Source organism: Anomaloglossus baeobatrachus, chromosome 1 (genome assembly GCF_048569485.1).
Source record: "Anomaloglossus baeobatrachus isolate aAnoBae1 chromosome 1, aAnoBae1.hap1, whole genome shotgun sequence".
Taxonomy (NCBI): Eukaryota; Metazoa; Chordata; class Amphibia; order Anura; family Aromobatidae; genus Anomaloglossus; species Anomaloglossus baeobatrachus.
This window is the reverse complement of record NC_134353.1, coordinates 561,232,067-561,249,237: the sequence shown is the minus strand read 5'-3', so window position 1 is coordinate 561,249,237 and position 17,171 is coordinate 561,232,067. Positions and strand designations below refer to the sequence as shown.

The window sequence follows — 17,171 nt, the reverse complement described above, 5'->3', positions numbered from 1 at the left end:
ATATTAGAATTTGGAAAGATCGATAGATAGATAGATAGATAGATAGATAGATAGATAGATAGATAGATAGATAGATAGATAGAGAGATAGAGAGATAGAGAGATAGAGAGATAGAGAGATAGTGCAAATACATGTCATACTTATATATCATCCACCTAACAAAATACAATTTAGGTTTTATACTCCTAAATGACGTAACTTTTATGTGAAGTAGTTAGCTTTCACTTTGCTTTCCATTACTGTGCTTGACAAATTAGTCAAATTTTCTTGATATTCTTCTTTCAATTTAGTAACAAGTCGGGTCACTGTCTTGCAATAGTATATCCAAATATTTCCAGTCAAAACTTTCAGGTTCCAGAAATGACGTAACCAGAGGAAGGGTTAAAAAAAAATCTGACACTTTAACTATTTGCGAGACAAATCGCTGTCACCACGATCCTTCTCACAACTATAGTTGCCTGATAGTAACTAAGAAATGTTAGAAGATCACGTGTAGTAAATGAAGACAATAAACCACCATGACTATAATGATCTAACAGCGATGTTTGGAAGACATTTATACTCCTATATGAAATTGAAATCCCAGTATAGAGAAAGTTTTATTACAAAACATTCTTTGATTAGAATGAGAAAGCCCAGACCTGCAATTAATAGGCCATGGGCTCTTCTAGAGACAATATCTTCACTGGGAAATACTATGCAATAAAAAATAAGAAGAGATTTGGGAAATTGGTTTAAATGAACCATATTGAGATACCACTACTGTGCTAAAATTGCCCCCAATTGGGATTTTAAGGCAAAGCAAATAAAGTTACCCAGTTTCTTCATAAGGCGCTGTCCTCTAATTAAATGTTTTTGTTTTTTCTTTAATTTCTGTGCACCAGGAAGTACACTTTCTTTTCTGTCACAGGCTCTACCTGAAGGTGATATCTTGAGTATCTTTATTCGTCCTTCCACTGTCGGTCTGTGTTTTCGTAGGACAGCTGTACTGATCCCAGGTACTACAAATACAGCAACCCCTTAAAGGCGGGTAGTAGAAGAGCTGACCATCTAATAGATTCTGTCTTCTCAGACCTCCTTAGAATAATAGGACAGAACTTGTCTCTTAATTCCCCACTTACTATGTAATAGAGCAGCTCCTTCACGAGGGACATATTGTTCCTGATATCTGCAGTTAAGGACAAGGAGCAGTAAGGCAAGGTTGTGAATCACCAGGGTCATCTGAGGACCCTTCCACCTCATGGACACGAACTACGCACCATTGCATATATCGGTCCTTTTTCAGTGGAAGGGATTATGAAACACATCAAAATGAAATATTTTCGCAGGAAATATGTGCCGGTATAAAAACAAAAGTCATTTGTCAAATGATTAAGATGAAAGCTTCAAGAGACTCATTAACACGCTAATAGTAACATTCATTTAGGTGTGAACAATCACTGTGGGGCGCACTATCTGAGTATGCTATCTAGGCTATGAAGGGTCGTGTCACAGTTAGGGCCATATCTGAAGTCCATACAGTACAATGGGACTATTTCGTTAGACATCATTTTTTAGAGTACTAAGGTGAAAAGAAGAGGTCTTACACTGACTGAACTCTACTACTCAGGAGCCTTTTACATGGGGCAAATGAGCGTTATTGCAAATGTATATTCACAATCGTCATCCAGTGTAAACATGGCTAATTTACTCATCTTTTTATGCTGACATAAAAGTGATCTCATAGAATGTGCTACCAATAATAGTGTAAAATGTACGCGTAGAGGAAAGAAACAAGCGATCGACTGAACGAGCAAAACTTCACAATTATTAATACATATATGTATAAGTGCAACATATACATGAAATAAGCTGTGGAAAACGGAAGCACTGGCCTATAGATTTCAAATGTCGACACGACAGGATGAATAGAATCGAAGCAAATAAGTGAAAGCAATTGACCGATTATTATTAGTCTATGTTCATGTTATTGGCAATTTATGTACCCTTGTAACAGGACCCAATTATGTACTGAATAACAGAAATGTCACCTTTCTTATCACCTGTGGTCTCCATACCCTTATGTCTTATTTTTTTCCAAGTATTTAATGCTGCTACAACATAATAATGAATGCACCACATTATCAGACAGTAATGTCAAGTCAAGGAGTTCAGTGTGTACTAAATAGGAGGAGTAACAGGTTTTATTTCATAGCTTCACAAGAAAGGCATTATGTGGAATATCATACAATACACTGGGAAATAAAGGGGCATTTTCTATTCATTTATTGGCATAAACTAACGTAAACCAGCTGATTGGAAAAGAGCACTCTTTCCAGTGAACAAATGAAAAGTTATGTCCCCTAACCTTTAGAAAGTGTACTGGGTTCAAATGGAGAATGTGTATATGAAGGACGGCTTTCTGATCACGCATCTTGGTACTGCAGTTAAATGTCTAAAGTAAGGAAGAACACCAGCGTCGCTACCCTAGGCCGTATGTACATTTATGCACAATTGTACCTGCATACTCCTACTCCAAACTTTTATGTGGAGTGAATAAATCTGGGAACACTTGTACAAAATGTGGAGAAGTCCAAACATATATACGTGATACCATACCTTCTCGCCATGTCATACGACTCAGAATTTACTTATATGCATGATCTACATGTAATTTATATATATATATATATATATATATATATATATATATATATATGTTGAGATAAGTGGTATTTCCCTAGATATGTACTTTATGCAACATCATAAAAATCTGGACGCAGAAACATTGACGGCACAATGAAAAATCATACTTACATTACTCAAAAATTGACTGTGACCATTGACATTGTCAGAGAAGGATCAAATAGTTGGGGAATTAAGCTTACCTTGGTCCTGTACATAGTACGCCAAGAACAAGTCAAGCTCCTTGACCGATACAGTTATATGGTGTGGCTGGACGCAAAGTGCTGGGTTGGTGCAGTGTGGTGATTTGACTAGCCGCTCCCCATCCGTACTTTCCAGAGGGATGCCTTTGAAGAGGATGACCATGACCAGATCCAGACGCCAGACCTTGTCGGCCTGCCGCAGGCAATCAATCCTTCGGATCTTGCCCTTTTGGTCTGGGTTTGATAGCACACAGCAGGGGTGCTTCTTCCCTGTCACGGTGAGCACAAAATCCTCCCGGTACTCCTGGCGGATATCTTTGCGCAGCTTGGCTAGAAGCCTGGACGCCCATTTCTGCTTGATTTCTGGCTTCTCGCTCAACAACTCATCCTTGACTGCTCTCTCCTCATCTTTCGACATTCGCTTTTCGTGTTTTTTGAAGTACTTGCGCTTACGGGCTTGGAGATTGAACCATGTATAGGCAATTGCACGGACATGTGGGAGAAGTGCCTCAATGAATGGATGGAACTCATCCTAAAAAAAAAAAAAAGAAAGGAAATGTAAAATTAGATCAAGTAATTTTGAAGGAATTATTGAAATATGAAAAACATAAAAAAAGTAATCTTATTCAAAAAAAAGATATAAAACTATGAATGTACGAGCCCATCCACCAATATGGAGGTAATTATAGAGTCTATATAACATAGATGACTTTACTTGAAATATAACTAGTTGTGTCCTGTAGAACACATTCTTAAAGAGAAAACAACACATTCAACCAAACATGTAAGGCTTTCTTTCCATTATCACTCTGACATGAAGCAGTACCATTTTCAATTCCTGGATCTTTTTTTTCCCAAATAGAACACTATACAGTTAAAAACAGAAACTAAATTTTCAGGAGGTAACAGCGGATGCCACAGTTCATTTCTCCTCTCGATGGCACAAGGAAACAAAGCAAAGCTACCAGCTCTGTGCAGTACCACTCAGTTCCCGCTTTCAGAGCATGCTCTCAGCAAGAGACTGCTATTGGCATAAGCGAGCATGCGCTATTAAAGTTGATCCATTTTCTTATCTGGTGAGACAGGCATTCCTGCACTAGAATTACACAAGTCCAATGGCAAAGCTACCAAAGAATGGGTGTTTCAGCAGATTAATATCGCCAGGTTGATTTTGTGCAGATGTTTTAATATTAATAGTATGCTAATAAAATATTATCATTCAAATACTTTTCTATAATGAAATATACAGTACTCTACAGATGAAAAAAATGTCCAAAATGTCCAAGACTGAATTAACGAAAGTGATCTCTCAATAAGCACCCGAGGTAATTGGTAATTTAATATCACTCCTTGGACCCTATGGGATTGAAATCTAGTCATGTATTCATCATAAGTAGCAAAGCGTAAAGTGCGTGGGGAATACTTTTACAAATACTATTCAATTGAACACTCCACTATGTGCAAAAAGCTTTCCCCTTAGACTACTCTAGGCGTCAGTAAAATAAGTAATAAGTGTGTACACACCTAGAAGAAACAGACACAAAGATTAGCACTGAATGGATGTGTAGCACAGCTCACAAGTATGATGGTGAGTGTTATGGTGAAAATAGACTTTTTTTGTGTCCTGATATACATATCTATACAGTCATATGCCACAACAGCACTGTATACAAGAGGATTTCTGCCCCCTGCACAACTGAATCAGCTCCAAATCTATCCCAAGTAAACAATGAAAAACGGCAACTTGGCATGCAGCTGGCATTCACGGCATGCTGTGACATTATGAGGGCACTACTGGACACGCAAGGAATTTGTGCAAACCATGCATTTCACTTTTTTTTGTATAACAAAACTCCTACATCATCATGTTATTGAAGTCACTGCATATTGTACGCTCACTATAATGACCATGTCAACCAATGTGTGCTAATGGTCTCCATGAAACAAACTATGAACTCTCTATGTACTATGTACTCTATACTGTGTACTTGGGGATTGTAATACTGTATTAAGCTGAACATGTATTTATTCTAACCAGTACAGCAGAAGCAAAACTAATCTTTGACCACTCTGCTATAGCTAAACTTCACTTAAAAAAAATCTGCAAACCAACATACATTTCAATACCCTGCACAATACCTGAAAAAAAAACTTTTATAGTGCATAGGTTTTATGTGTCACATCTTCCTTTTCCCTTTTCCACAATCAAGACGAGAAATAAAAATGCATCATGCGTGTGTGTGTGTGATATATATATATATATATATATATATATATATATATATATATATATATATATATATATATAAAATGTGTATATATATACACATCATCCTTTTCCCTTTTCTACAATCAAGACGAGAAATAAAGAAATAAAAATGCATCCTGTGTGTGTTTTTATATATTTATTGATATATATATATATATATATATATATATATATATATATATATATATATATATATATATATATATATATCAATAAATATATAAAAACACACACAGGATGCATTTTTATTTCTTTATTTCTCGTCTTGATTGTAGAAAAGGGAAAAGGATGATGTGTATATATATACACATTTTATATATATATATATATATATATATATATATATATATATATATATATATATATATATATATATATATATATATATATATATATATATATATATATACACACACACACACCGGTATATATCCATCTATATAGGTAGATAACATATATGCACACACACATATATCCATCTATCTAGGTGTATATATATATATATATATATATATATATATATATATATATATATATATATATATATATATATATATATATATATATATATATATATAAATACACAGACACAACCAGCAGCCTGTATCCTCTACTATATATATATTTTATATATATATATATATATATATATATATATATATATATATATATATATATATTTCACATTTAACCTTGCTCACTGGGGACTTCAAATTGGGACCTAATTACTCTTTTGGTTGCTCTCATATGACTTACTGGGCCATTATTTCTCAGATAGATAGATAGATAGATAGATAGATAGATAGATAGATAGATAGATAGATAGATAGATAGATAAAAATACCAAGGTATAAAACATTAGCAGGCATAGCAATATATATATATATATATATATATCTCAAATCATTACTATGTTTTATTCCTGACAAGGCCAGAGAAGGAGTTAAAATACAATCTGTTCTTTGTGTGGGTAGGCAGCAGTTTTAGCGAGCAGCCTGCTGCCCACGGTAATGCTGCACTAGCTTCCAGTTCCTTTTCTGTCCTGCTTTTTTTATCTAGACTACCTATGGAATATTTCAGAAAAAGCTTTTGCTTTGGACAAAAGGAAAAGTCCTACTGAATTAATTCTGAAAATTATAAGAACAGCATAATAAAAATATAGATTTAAAATTAAAAATTCCACAAGCGTTCAGAAACCATTTTAGAATAGATAGATAGATAGATAGATAGATAGATAGGAATCATTCAAGAAAGCTGAAAACTGCACACATACATAATAAAGTATCATATCAAAAATCAGCTATTCAAAATGATAACCCTCAACCAATTTTAAAAACACTGAAAATAAAGGCAATAAAAGCAATCACTGCCTGATATCAGCCAGAAAAAGTCAACACTTCTTAAGAATGATTGCATGATAAAAAAATAATATATATGATGCAATACATGACAACAGAAATACATTAAAGTCCTGGTCTACATTGCATTCCTTTATACGTTAAGGACCCTAGATGCAACTCTCTATGTAATATATACATATATATATATTTATTTATTTAGATATATATACACACATATATATATATATATATATAAATATATACATATATATACATATATATATATATACATATATATATATATATATATATATATATATATATATATATATATATATATATATATATATACATATACACACATATAGGCTAGAAGATCATGGTTATGTTATTGAGTTATAGGCCCAAAGCATAATATTGCAGAGCAGAATATATTGTATAGCTGCCTAATCGATGCATTTCCAAACACACCTACAATGTGTGTATATTACCACTATACTGTGAACATCATTAGCAGATTCTTTCTGCATCTGGATTGTTTTCAGAAGTACCGCTCGCCAAGAAAATGGACCTCATAAAACTTTTTCTAAATGGAGAACTGAAATAAAACTTTACAGGGCCTTCTGCAAAATGTAAAAAGGCATCACATTAGCATCGTTAAGTCTCCAATAAGTGTTCACGTAAACTAAACTACAACTATTTTTCTATTTGGAAACTAGAAAAAAAAACAATTATCTCCCCAACTTCAGTATTTTTTAAACACTTTTTAGAAGCAAGGGTGTTTTACTTTTGCCTTTCACATTAATATATTACCTAATAACTGATACAGTTGTGATTTGCATTGTAATGCAATAACAGATTCCGATGGACTGTGAAAGGCTTAGCAAATGAACATCAAGTGCACCAAAAAGTAATGATGTAACACTATGCTAAGTGCTGACAAAAATCAGAGCAAAACCAAATATTCAAGCTCAGACTCATTTCATTAATGTCACGCTGGCATTACAATCATTAGACGGAAACCTCCAAAGCTGACAGACGTCTTTCATGTAATGTGGTCACATTTGTGCGATAAAATCTATTTTTACAGATTAAGTGTAACAACTCCTAAATTGCGGAGAGCAGTATGACACTACTGACAGCTACAGCCATATACTATGACTACCTAGTTCATGCCAGGAGCAGTATGAGCTAGTCAGTGGCTAAAGTAAGAAAGTAAAAAGTGACAAGCATGCATAATCAACTGCAATACCCAGCCACAATGCCACAATATCAGTAATATAATTGGAGTGAACGACGGAAAAACATATGGGCAAGGATACTGCATGGGGGATATAGGTAGATTTTACAAAATATCCTATACGTAGCATTGAAGACATGAATTTTGTAACATTATTTGAGTAATATTTTTTGTATATATTTATATAAAATATACATTATATATTATTGCAACATGTTTTACATATTTGTAAAAGATGTACATATTTGTAACAATTGCTATTTTATATTCTCATAAAATTAAAAAAAATTATATGTGGACTTATTTGTGCATTTACGTCAATTAAATTATATATTATACATATATGTATATATCTGCATGCACACACATACATGGAGGTATTTTACATATATATATATATATATATATATATATATATATATATATATATATAAATATACATATAGGGATAAAATCCCGTAAAAGCAGTTGTACGTGTGCTCAGGTGTAAGTGTCCCTGGATAACTCTGGACTATGGCCGTCCCCTAAACGCTTCCTTGTTAAATTCCATCTAGTCACTCAAACTTACATGCCAAACAAAATATAAACAGTAAAAAAAAGTGTCAGCCAAAAAGCTACAGGACGGCATCCAATCGTTGGAACAAAAAAAAAAGTCCTTATCATTGTCTTCATCTTCATTCACAATTTTGCAAATCTGAATGTCTTACAAAGTTTTGCTCTCTTTATAGTATTTGTAGGTGTTAAACAAAAATTATAGAAAAGGATGAAAATGATTTTGGTAATGTTTCCATTTTTATTTACCTTAATTTCTGAAAGCTGCTGCAGGTCTAAATCAGAAAATCTCTAATTTCTAAAATTATTTACATAATTGATACGACTGAATTCTTTTAAATGTATTAATGGGGGGGGGGGGGGGGAAATCCCATCGTTTTACCTCCTAATGTATTATTAGCCACATAACACAGAGCACATGGGTATAGGATTATTTACAGACATTCTATGCGAATACAATTCATAGGTACATTTAGACAGGACATAACTAAGGCCAATAAATTCTAATAGCTAATTTCATGATTCCGCTATTTCTATCAAATACAACATATAACAAATTAGATAGACAGATAGACAATTATATCTAACATCTATCTGCAAGCTAACATTAATTCTATAAGTGAAGGTGTGAGATACATAAATGGATACAGACAGATCTATTGAAAGATAACCTTCCATGAGAAGACAACTGTGTCAATTTTACAATATATATATATATATATATATATATATATATATATCTATATATAAAATAACGTATGCAGTATGTATATATACACACAGTATATCCCCATAGTATGTGGGTGCACACATATATAATATACAGTACCACACGGTGCTGCATATTTCCACAATTGTACACGCAGGCGGCCTCTTGCAGGCACATGCACCCACATGGACTGACCCTCTGGGATCCCTGCACTCGGCCATGCTGGGCTCACATCACTGGTCCCCGCACGGATCCCAGCCTGACACGGTGACTAGGAGGCAATAATGACAGCTCAGTGACAGGAGGCCATGGGACAACGTCCGACCCCAGGTGCGAGGAGCAGCGCTGCTCAGTGCTCGCAGATCGCACACTGTGCTTATGGCAGCACATGGCACGGCGGCACACAAAAGTTTCCAGTCACCGCTCTTACTGAGCCTCCACTGACTGATCACCCCACAGACTAAATGGACCATTCCCCCCGAACACAGAGAACGCCGGCAGACCCCTACCATGTGAAGGGCTAATGGGGGACGCACGCAAGTTTCTATACAATAAGGAGAAATGGTGAATGAGTTCTGCGCCGTAATGACTGTATATGTGTGCAGCTAAGGAGATGGGGAAGAAGCGACGGGGCCGCTGCCTCCGTATGGGACTGTGCCCCGCTCCCTCACCTGTGCACACACACCGTACCCCGCTCCCTCACCTGTGCACTGTACCCCGCTCCCTCACCTGTGCACACACACCGTACCCCGCTCCCTCACCTGCTGCACTGTACCCCGCTCCCTCACCTGCTGCACACACACCGTACCCCGCTCCCTCACCTGTGCACTGTACCCCGCTCCCTCACCTGCTGCACACACACCGTACCCCGCTCCCTCACCTGCTGCACTGTACCCCGCTCCCTCACCTGCTGCACACACACCGTACCCCGCTCCCTCACCTGTGCACTGTACCCCGCTCCCTCACCTGCTGCACACACACCGTACCCCGCTCCCTCACCTGTGCACACACACCGTACCCCGCTCCCTCACCTGCTGCACTGTACCCCGCTCCCTCACCTGCTGCACTGTACCCCGCTCCCTCACCTGTGCACTGTACCCCGCTCCCTCACCTGCTGCACACACACCGTACCCCGCTCCCTCACCTGTGCACACACACTGTACCCCGCTCCCTCACCTGCTGCACTGTACCCCGCTCCCTCACCTGCTGCACTGTACCCCGCTCCCTCACCTGTGCACTGTACCCCGCTCCCTCACCTGCTGGACACACACCGTACCCCGCTCCCTCACCTGCTGGACACACACCGTACCCCGCTCCCTCACCTGCTGGACACACACCGTACCCCGCTCCCTCACCTGCTGGACACACACCGTACCCCGCTCCCTCACCTGCTGCACACACACACTGTACCCCGCTCCCTCACCTGCTGCACACACACTGTACCCCGCTCCCTCACCTGCTGCACACATACTGTACCCCGCTCCCTCACCTGCTGCACACACACTGTACCCCGCTCCCTCACCTGCTGCACTGTACCCCGCTCCCTCACCTGCTGCACACACACTGTACCCCGCTCCCTCACCTGCTGCACACATACTGTACCCCGCTCCCTCACCTGCTGCACACACACTGTACCCCGCTCCCTCACCTGCTGCACTGTACCCCGCTCCCTCACCTGCTGCACACACACCGTACCCCGCTCCCTCACCTGCTGCACCGTACCCCGCTCCCTCACCTGCTGCACACACACTGTACCCCGCTCCCTCACCTGCTGCACACACACTGTACCCCGCTCCCTCACCTGCTGCACCGTACCCCGCTCCCTCACCTGCTGCACACACACTGTACCCCGCTCCCTCACCTGCTGCACACACACTGTACCCCGCTCCCTCACCTGTGCACTGTACCCCGCTCCCTCACCTGCTGCGCACACACCGTACCCCGCTGCCTCACCTGCTGCACACACACCGTACCCCGCTCCCTCACCTGCTGCACACACACTGTACCCCGCTCCCTCACCTGCTGCACACACACTGTACCCCGCTCCCTCACCTGCTGCACACACACACTGTACCCCGCTCCCTCACCTGTGCACTGTACCCCGCTCCCTCACCTGCTGCGCACACACCGTACCCCGCTGCCTCACCTGCTTCACACACACTGTACCCCGCTCCCTCACCTGCTGCACACACACCGTACCCCGCTCCCTCACCAGCACCGTTCCACATGCAGGGTACCTGAGTCAGGCAGATAGGAGAATACATCATGGCTCGGCTGTCCGGTCCCCGTATCCTCGGGAGCGCCTTCACCTATTCATTGTCGTCCCGGTGCGCTAGTGTCCGCCTGCCCTGTGAGCTGGCATCCCGCGCGGTGCCCACCGGGCAGACTATAGCATGGATGGATGAGCGCTCATGTCCTGCACACACTGCTCTCCTCTCCTCACTCCCTCTCTCTTCCGCTCTCTGCACCGGTTACACCCTCTGCACCGGTTCAGCTTTCCAAATCAGACTTAAGGATTTGTGATTTTTTTCTTTTATTATTATTATTATTTAATGACACAATCATGAAGGAGACACACTCCTCCCCCTGGTGCGCCGTGTGCCGCTCTCCTATATGTCCCCCCGCCCCTTCACATGCCCACAACTTGCAGGGTACCGGCGCCCTGTTGGGAGAGGAGGGGTTAAATCATGGAGGGGGAGGAAGGCTGCTGCTGCCCCAGCTCGTCTTCCTCTCACTCCTCGTCTCTCTCCTGCTCAGTCATTTCTTGCAGGACTTTACTAAACTTGGGCCGGGATTATCGGCGGGCACAGGGTGGCACGCATGCCCTCATGGTTGCATTTCTTTATTGAGCACAGTGACTAGGTGTAGCAGCCGGCACAGTTCACAGAAGTGACTGGAGTGGCAGGGAAGGCCGCCTTTTATACGCCCCGCGCCTCACCTCTGACTTTCCCGCCCATTTGTCCTCCCTCTCTGCGGTTATCTGGGGTGAGGGGACCGGGTGTGGCTGGAGCTGGCTTTCTTAACTCTTTGGGTACCTCATAAAATAAAGGGGGTAAAACAGGTAGAAACGTGCACATTTCTATATAGTCCTGTCAGTGAGGGCAGGACATGAACCAACAGGGCACACAGTTTAGTGCCACCATTTAGGAGCACACAGGGTGTCTGTACTGTGGTTTTGCGGCTCGTTTTTTTACCTCAGTGCAAGGTTAGGGAATGCTGTGGTTACACAGCTCTATGCTGCTTTTTGAAACAGCTCTAGATGTGGCGTTTTTTGTGGGGTATTTTATATAAAATTGCAATATTAAAGCACACACTGAAAGCAATATGTCACTTCTATAAGTAGAAAAGCAAATAAAAAGTATTCAAGCTTCTACAGCATCAGCCCTTTCCTCAGCCACATACATGTACCTGTGTGGGAAGGGGCCATGGCTGAGGTGAAGGACTTGGGACATCAAGGATTTGGGAGCTGCTTTTACCCGCTCTCATGTCCTGTCAGGTCACAGTCATTCGGAGATGGCACCCTTGCCAGCCTCTGTGGCCACACATAACGCGGAGAATGCCAAAAACGACAGCGTGGCGAAATAACCACACACTGCAACAATAATCTCTAGGTGGCAATGAACACCATTATCACATTTATGCCTCATGCAGACGTCCGTGAATAATGTACATTTTCTATCCCTATTTTTTCATGGATAGAACACTTACCCATCAAAGTCTATAGGGCTGTCCATATGTCCATGAATAACATACATTTTCTATCCGTATTTTTTATAAGGATAGAACACTTGCCCATTATATTCTATAGGGCTGGTCACATGTCGCACAAAAATCACAGAAACCTGTGTATTTGACTCGAACGATGGATCATAATGACCCATTTCAGCCTATGGGTCCATGAAAACCAGTGCCAGCGTACGGATGGCATCTGTGTGGCGTCCGTGATTGACACTGTAATGGATAAAAGCTTGCTTTTTTTCATATATGAAAAATCGCTGATGATAAAACTGACACACTAACCAAATACTGATGAAACTCGAATCCAAAACACCGATTAACAATGGTCCTTGTTTTTATGCGCAAAAAAAGTGTGAATGAGTCTTTATTACATCCAGATATGATTCTTAGTCGGTCACAAGACACTACAATAGCACTATCTGCCACTGCAAAAAAATGAACCATGGCAGACCTTGAAGACAACATGGAGGCCATTATTGGTATTTCCAGGACAAAGGGTGCTTGTTTTTCGATCTCTGGTGCACATACAATGTACGTCTACTATCCCAATCAAATTAGTTATTGTTTTATCAAATACAATATTTATTTAGGCTAGAAAACCTCCATACTTATGGTATTTAATAAAATGTGGCATTTTTTGTCAGATTGGTACCTTGTAGGTCTCTGTATGAATTCATAAGCATATGGAGGGAAAGTAGAGGGATCACGCACCTATTACATGTCAGTATGAGGGTATCCATATTATAAAAATGTGCATGAGCCCTAAGGCTGTGGCTATAAAGGTCTTATACATGAGTTCTATTTTCATAATGCAGACATGTCTCTAATGTGACTAAAATTCCACACCTTCACCTCATCCCAAAGACGAACCTTTTAAGACGCAAAATTAAAATGTATCTCAGAAACATAAAATGGTTTTCCCATTAATAAAGTTAATTTTAATCAAAAGATATTGTAATAAAAAGTTCCATAATTGGATGTGTTTAACAAAAATGTTCCAGTGCTGAGATAATCTTATAAATGTATCCCTGCTATGTACTGTGTAATGGTTGTGTCTGACTGTACAGCGACATGATCGGATCATACCATAGCTCCTGGGCCAGGGAGATCACAAAAGAGTATGCAGACATTACAGAATGGAATCATAGCTGATTTTTTTTGTGAGGTAAAACATTTCCCTGCCTGTTTTTAAAAAAATGTTTTACCTCAAAAAAAGAATAATTTGCAATCCCTTGCTGTAAGGTCTGTATTCTCTCCTTTAATTCCTCCCTGGCCCAGGAGCTGTGGTATGATCAGACCATGTCCCTGTTTGGTCAGACACGGCTATTGCACAGTACATAGCAGGGACACATACTGTATATAAGATTATCTCAGCACAGGAACAATTTGTAGAAACACATCCGGTTGTGGATCTTTTTATTACTCCAAGATCTATTGATTAAAATTAACTTTGTTCATGGGAAAACCCCTTAAATCATTTTTGCAGCAAACAAATCTAAGAGATGTGATTGGCTACAGCAGTCACGTGACTAAGCAATGCAATATTGGAACCTCAGGGTGATTTATTAGGTAATGGGTCTTTAGCAGTGATGGGTGAACCCGGACTGTAAAATTCGGGATCTCTACCAGATACCTAGTATCCATGCGCTGACCCCAAACACAAAGTTTTCAGTGAACTCCATGTAACTATTTGGATTCAGCCACCAGGATAATAATACAAAATAATGGAAAAAGAAACAAAATAAGGAATGAAGAAGGAGCATTATACGTATGAGTCTCCCGCACGGCTGTAACACGACTTGGAGCCGCTTATTACCCTCATACATATTCACTATTTCTCCGCCCACCGACAGTCCTGGCATCTGTGATTGGTTGTAGTCAGACCACGCCACCATTATGTGTCACAGCGTGTTTAATTGCTTGGCATCACACGCTGTCTGTGTATCTTTAGTAAAGAAATGGAATACATGGCACTTCTGTAGCTGGTGCACAAGTAGAATCCAATCCCATAAGCAATGACAAAACAACTTGGCACTCAAAGTTTGATGCAAAGATGATGAATTTTTATTCCCAAACACTGAATAGCACAAACGTTTCGGTCATTAACAGACCTTCCTCAGTGTGCAGAGGTGGTTCAGTGAGAGGTATCCTGGGAGAGGCTGGTGTTTATCTTAATCTTGCGGTGTCCACCGCAGTAGTGAGCGATCCTGAGTTCAATCAGTCCTGCATCTCCTGGCAGAAAACCGCTTTATTTTTTCCAAAATATGCATATTTAGTGCTTAAATTTATCCACTATATTCCTGCACCAAAACCTGCATATCCTTGTATAAAATCGCATCAATAACGCATAACAACCACATCGTGTTTTGAAGCGTTTTTTTTGTGCAAGAAGATGTAGATTTGGTACAGGAATATGGTGTATAAAATTCAGCACCAAATCTGCAACTATTGGCAAAAAAATTCTGAAAACCTGTTTTGATGCCGTTTCGGTGTTTGTCTTGTATTTTATTTCAAATAAACGATTTTTTTGGTGTTTGTGTTTATTTCTTTTCACTTATAGATTAGTAATGGGGGGGTCAAATTACTAATCTAGGGCTTAGTGGCAGCTGTGAGCTGTCACAAACCCCTTATATTACTCGATTGACACCACACTAGGGCAATCGAGATGAGCCAGGTAAAATGTTGGGATGATCGCATCTAATGGATGTGACAATTCTGGGAGGCTGCAGGCTGCTATTTTTAGGCTGTGGGGGGGCAATAACCATATGTTTCTTCACCTTGAGAATACCAGCTCCCAGCCGTTGGGTTTATCATGGCTGGGTATCAAAGTTGGCGGGGATTGCACGCCAGCTTTTTTAAATTGTTTATTTCAATAATTAAAAAAAAAGTGCCTCATAGGTTCCCTCTTATTTTGATACACATTTAAGATAAGCTCATGGCTGGGAACTGCAGCCTGTAGACGTTATGCTTTATCTGAGTTGGGTGACACAATATGGGGGGACCCTACGCCAATTTTTTTATTTATTTATTTTTACACCACTATAGAGACGCAGATAGCGTGTGTGATTCCAAGCAATAAAACACGCTGTCACACAGGGTGGGGGCGCAGTCTGACTGCAGCCAATCATAGACCCTGTGACTGCCGGTGGGCGGGGGAAGCAGTGAACATATATGAAGGTAATTAGCGGACCCGGAAGTAGTGTTACAGCTGCGTGGGAGACTCGGTAAGTATAACGCTCCTGCTCCAATCGCTCCAATCGCCCTAGCCCTTTCTACCACCATTTTAAAGCACTATATTCGGGTCTCCATATACTTAAATGGGGATCGGCGTCCGGACAGATATTCGGGATTAATTCTAGTCCTGAACCATTTTTTGTTGTTTGTTTTTTTTTAAATCCGGTTAGACCTGCCAATCCCAATTATCTGCGGGTTTGCCCATCTCTATTCTTTAGTTATTTTAAGACATTTACTACGTTTAGCCCAATTTCCACCATCCCAGAAAACTCTTTTAAAGGGGTTTTCTACCACTTTGATATTCTTGTCCTATTCCTTGGATTAGCTATCAATATCAGATGAGCGAGGATCCAACACCTGGTACTCCCACCAATTAGCTGATTCCAGAGGTGGGATATAAACAGTGTACTGCTGGGTACTGCAGATCAGTTGCTATTGTTTTGATACCGGGTAGCGACCACTAAGCAGTTGATGCCACTGTGTTTTTCGGCTACTCAATTCCATGCATTAGGTAGTCCTCAGAGCTGAGACCAGCTGATTAGTGGTAGTGTCAGGGGTCAGACTCTCAGTGATCGGATGTTGAAAGCCTACTCTATGGATGAATCACCAATTTCAAAGTGGTGGAAAACCACTTTAAGGCATCCTTTACATGCTCAATTTTTTTCTGAAATTTTAAAATACAAGCCTTTTCATAAACTTTTTCACAACTTTTTTTGGTGGAGTATTTTTGTTACTTCCGTAAAATGCATTTTGTTCCGGCATTTTTCATGTCCTAGAGAATCCCTTTGGGAATGTTGTAAAAAAAAAAAAAAAAAAACGTTACCGATCCAAAAGAACTGAACAAACTATAACACTTTGTATGTCTGTATAGACTACAGTCTGGACCTTGACTATCTATCCTGCCAAACTGCTAGTATATCTGAACGGCCAAGAGACCATCATTATATGATGAGATGCTACTTCTGCATTTCTCTGCCATGTTCTAAAGCTACTAGGAGGTAAAGCCCCATCATAATGCATTTGTTTGCATTCATGTTATTGATTCCAGGAATTAAGTCTGACTTGGACCACAAATTCCACTAGATGGCTCGTCTAGATTGTGCCTCCTATAAGGTACTGCCAATAACTCTAGCATAGCCATGCTGTAAATATGTACAGTAAGAGCCAGTGAACAACGTGCTGGTTAGGGTGAATGAAAACACTGAAATTTCCCTTTATACAA

General features: G+C 40.1%; 1 protein-coding gene across 7 annotated transcripts in view; it reads right to left on the bottom strand.

The window, feature by feature from the left end:
* The window catches only part of NFIB (nuclear factor I B), a 545,046-nt gene that overhangs the window by 217,536 nt on the left and 310,339 nt on the right, over positions 1-17,171 (bottom strand). For 4 of the 7 annotated variants that reach the window (XM_075316949.1, XM_075316952.1, XM_075316955.1 and 1 more), the window contains exon 2: positions 2,868-3,399. In XM_075316949.1, the coding sequence (XP_075173064.1) occupies positions 2,868-3,399 (532 nt within the window). Of the gene's footprint in view, positions 1-2,867; positions 3,400-3,693; positions 3,806-11,214; positions 11,525-17,171 lie in introns of those variants that run through there. The other 3 variants (XM_075316950.1, XM_075316954.1, XM_075316953.1) reach the window with 3 other exon arrangements.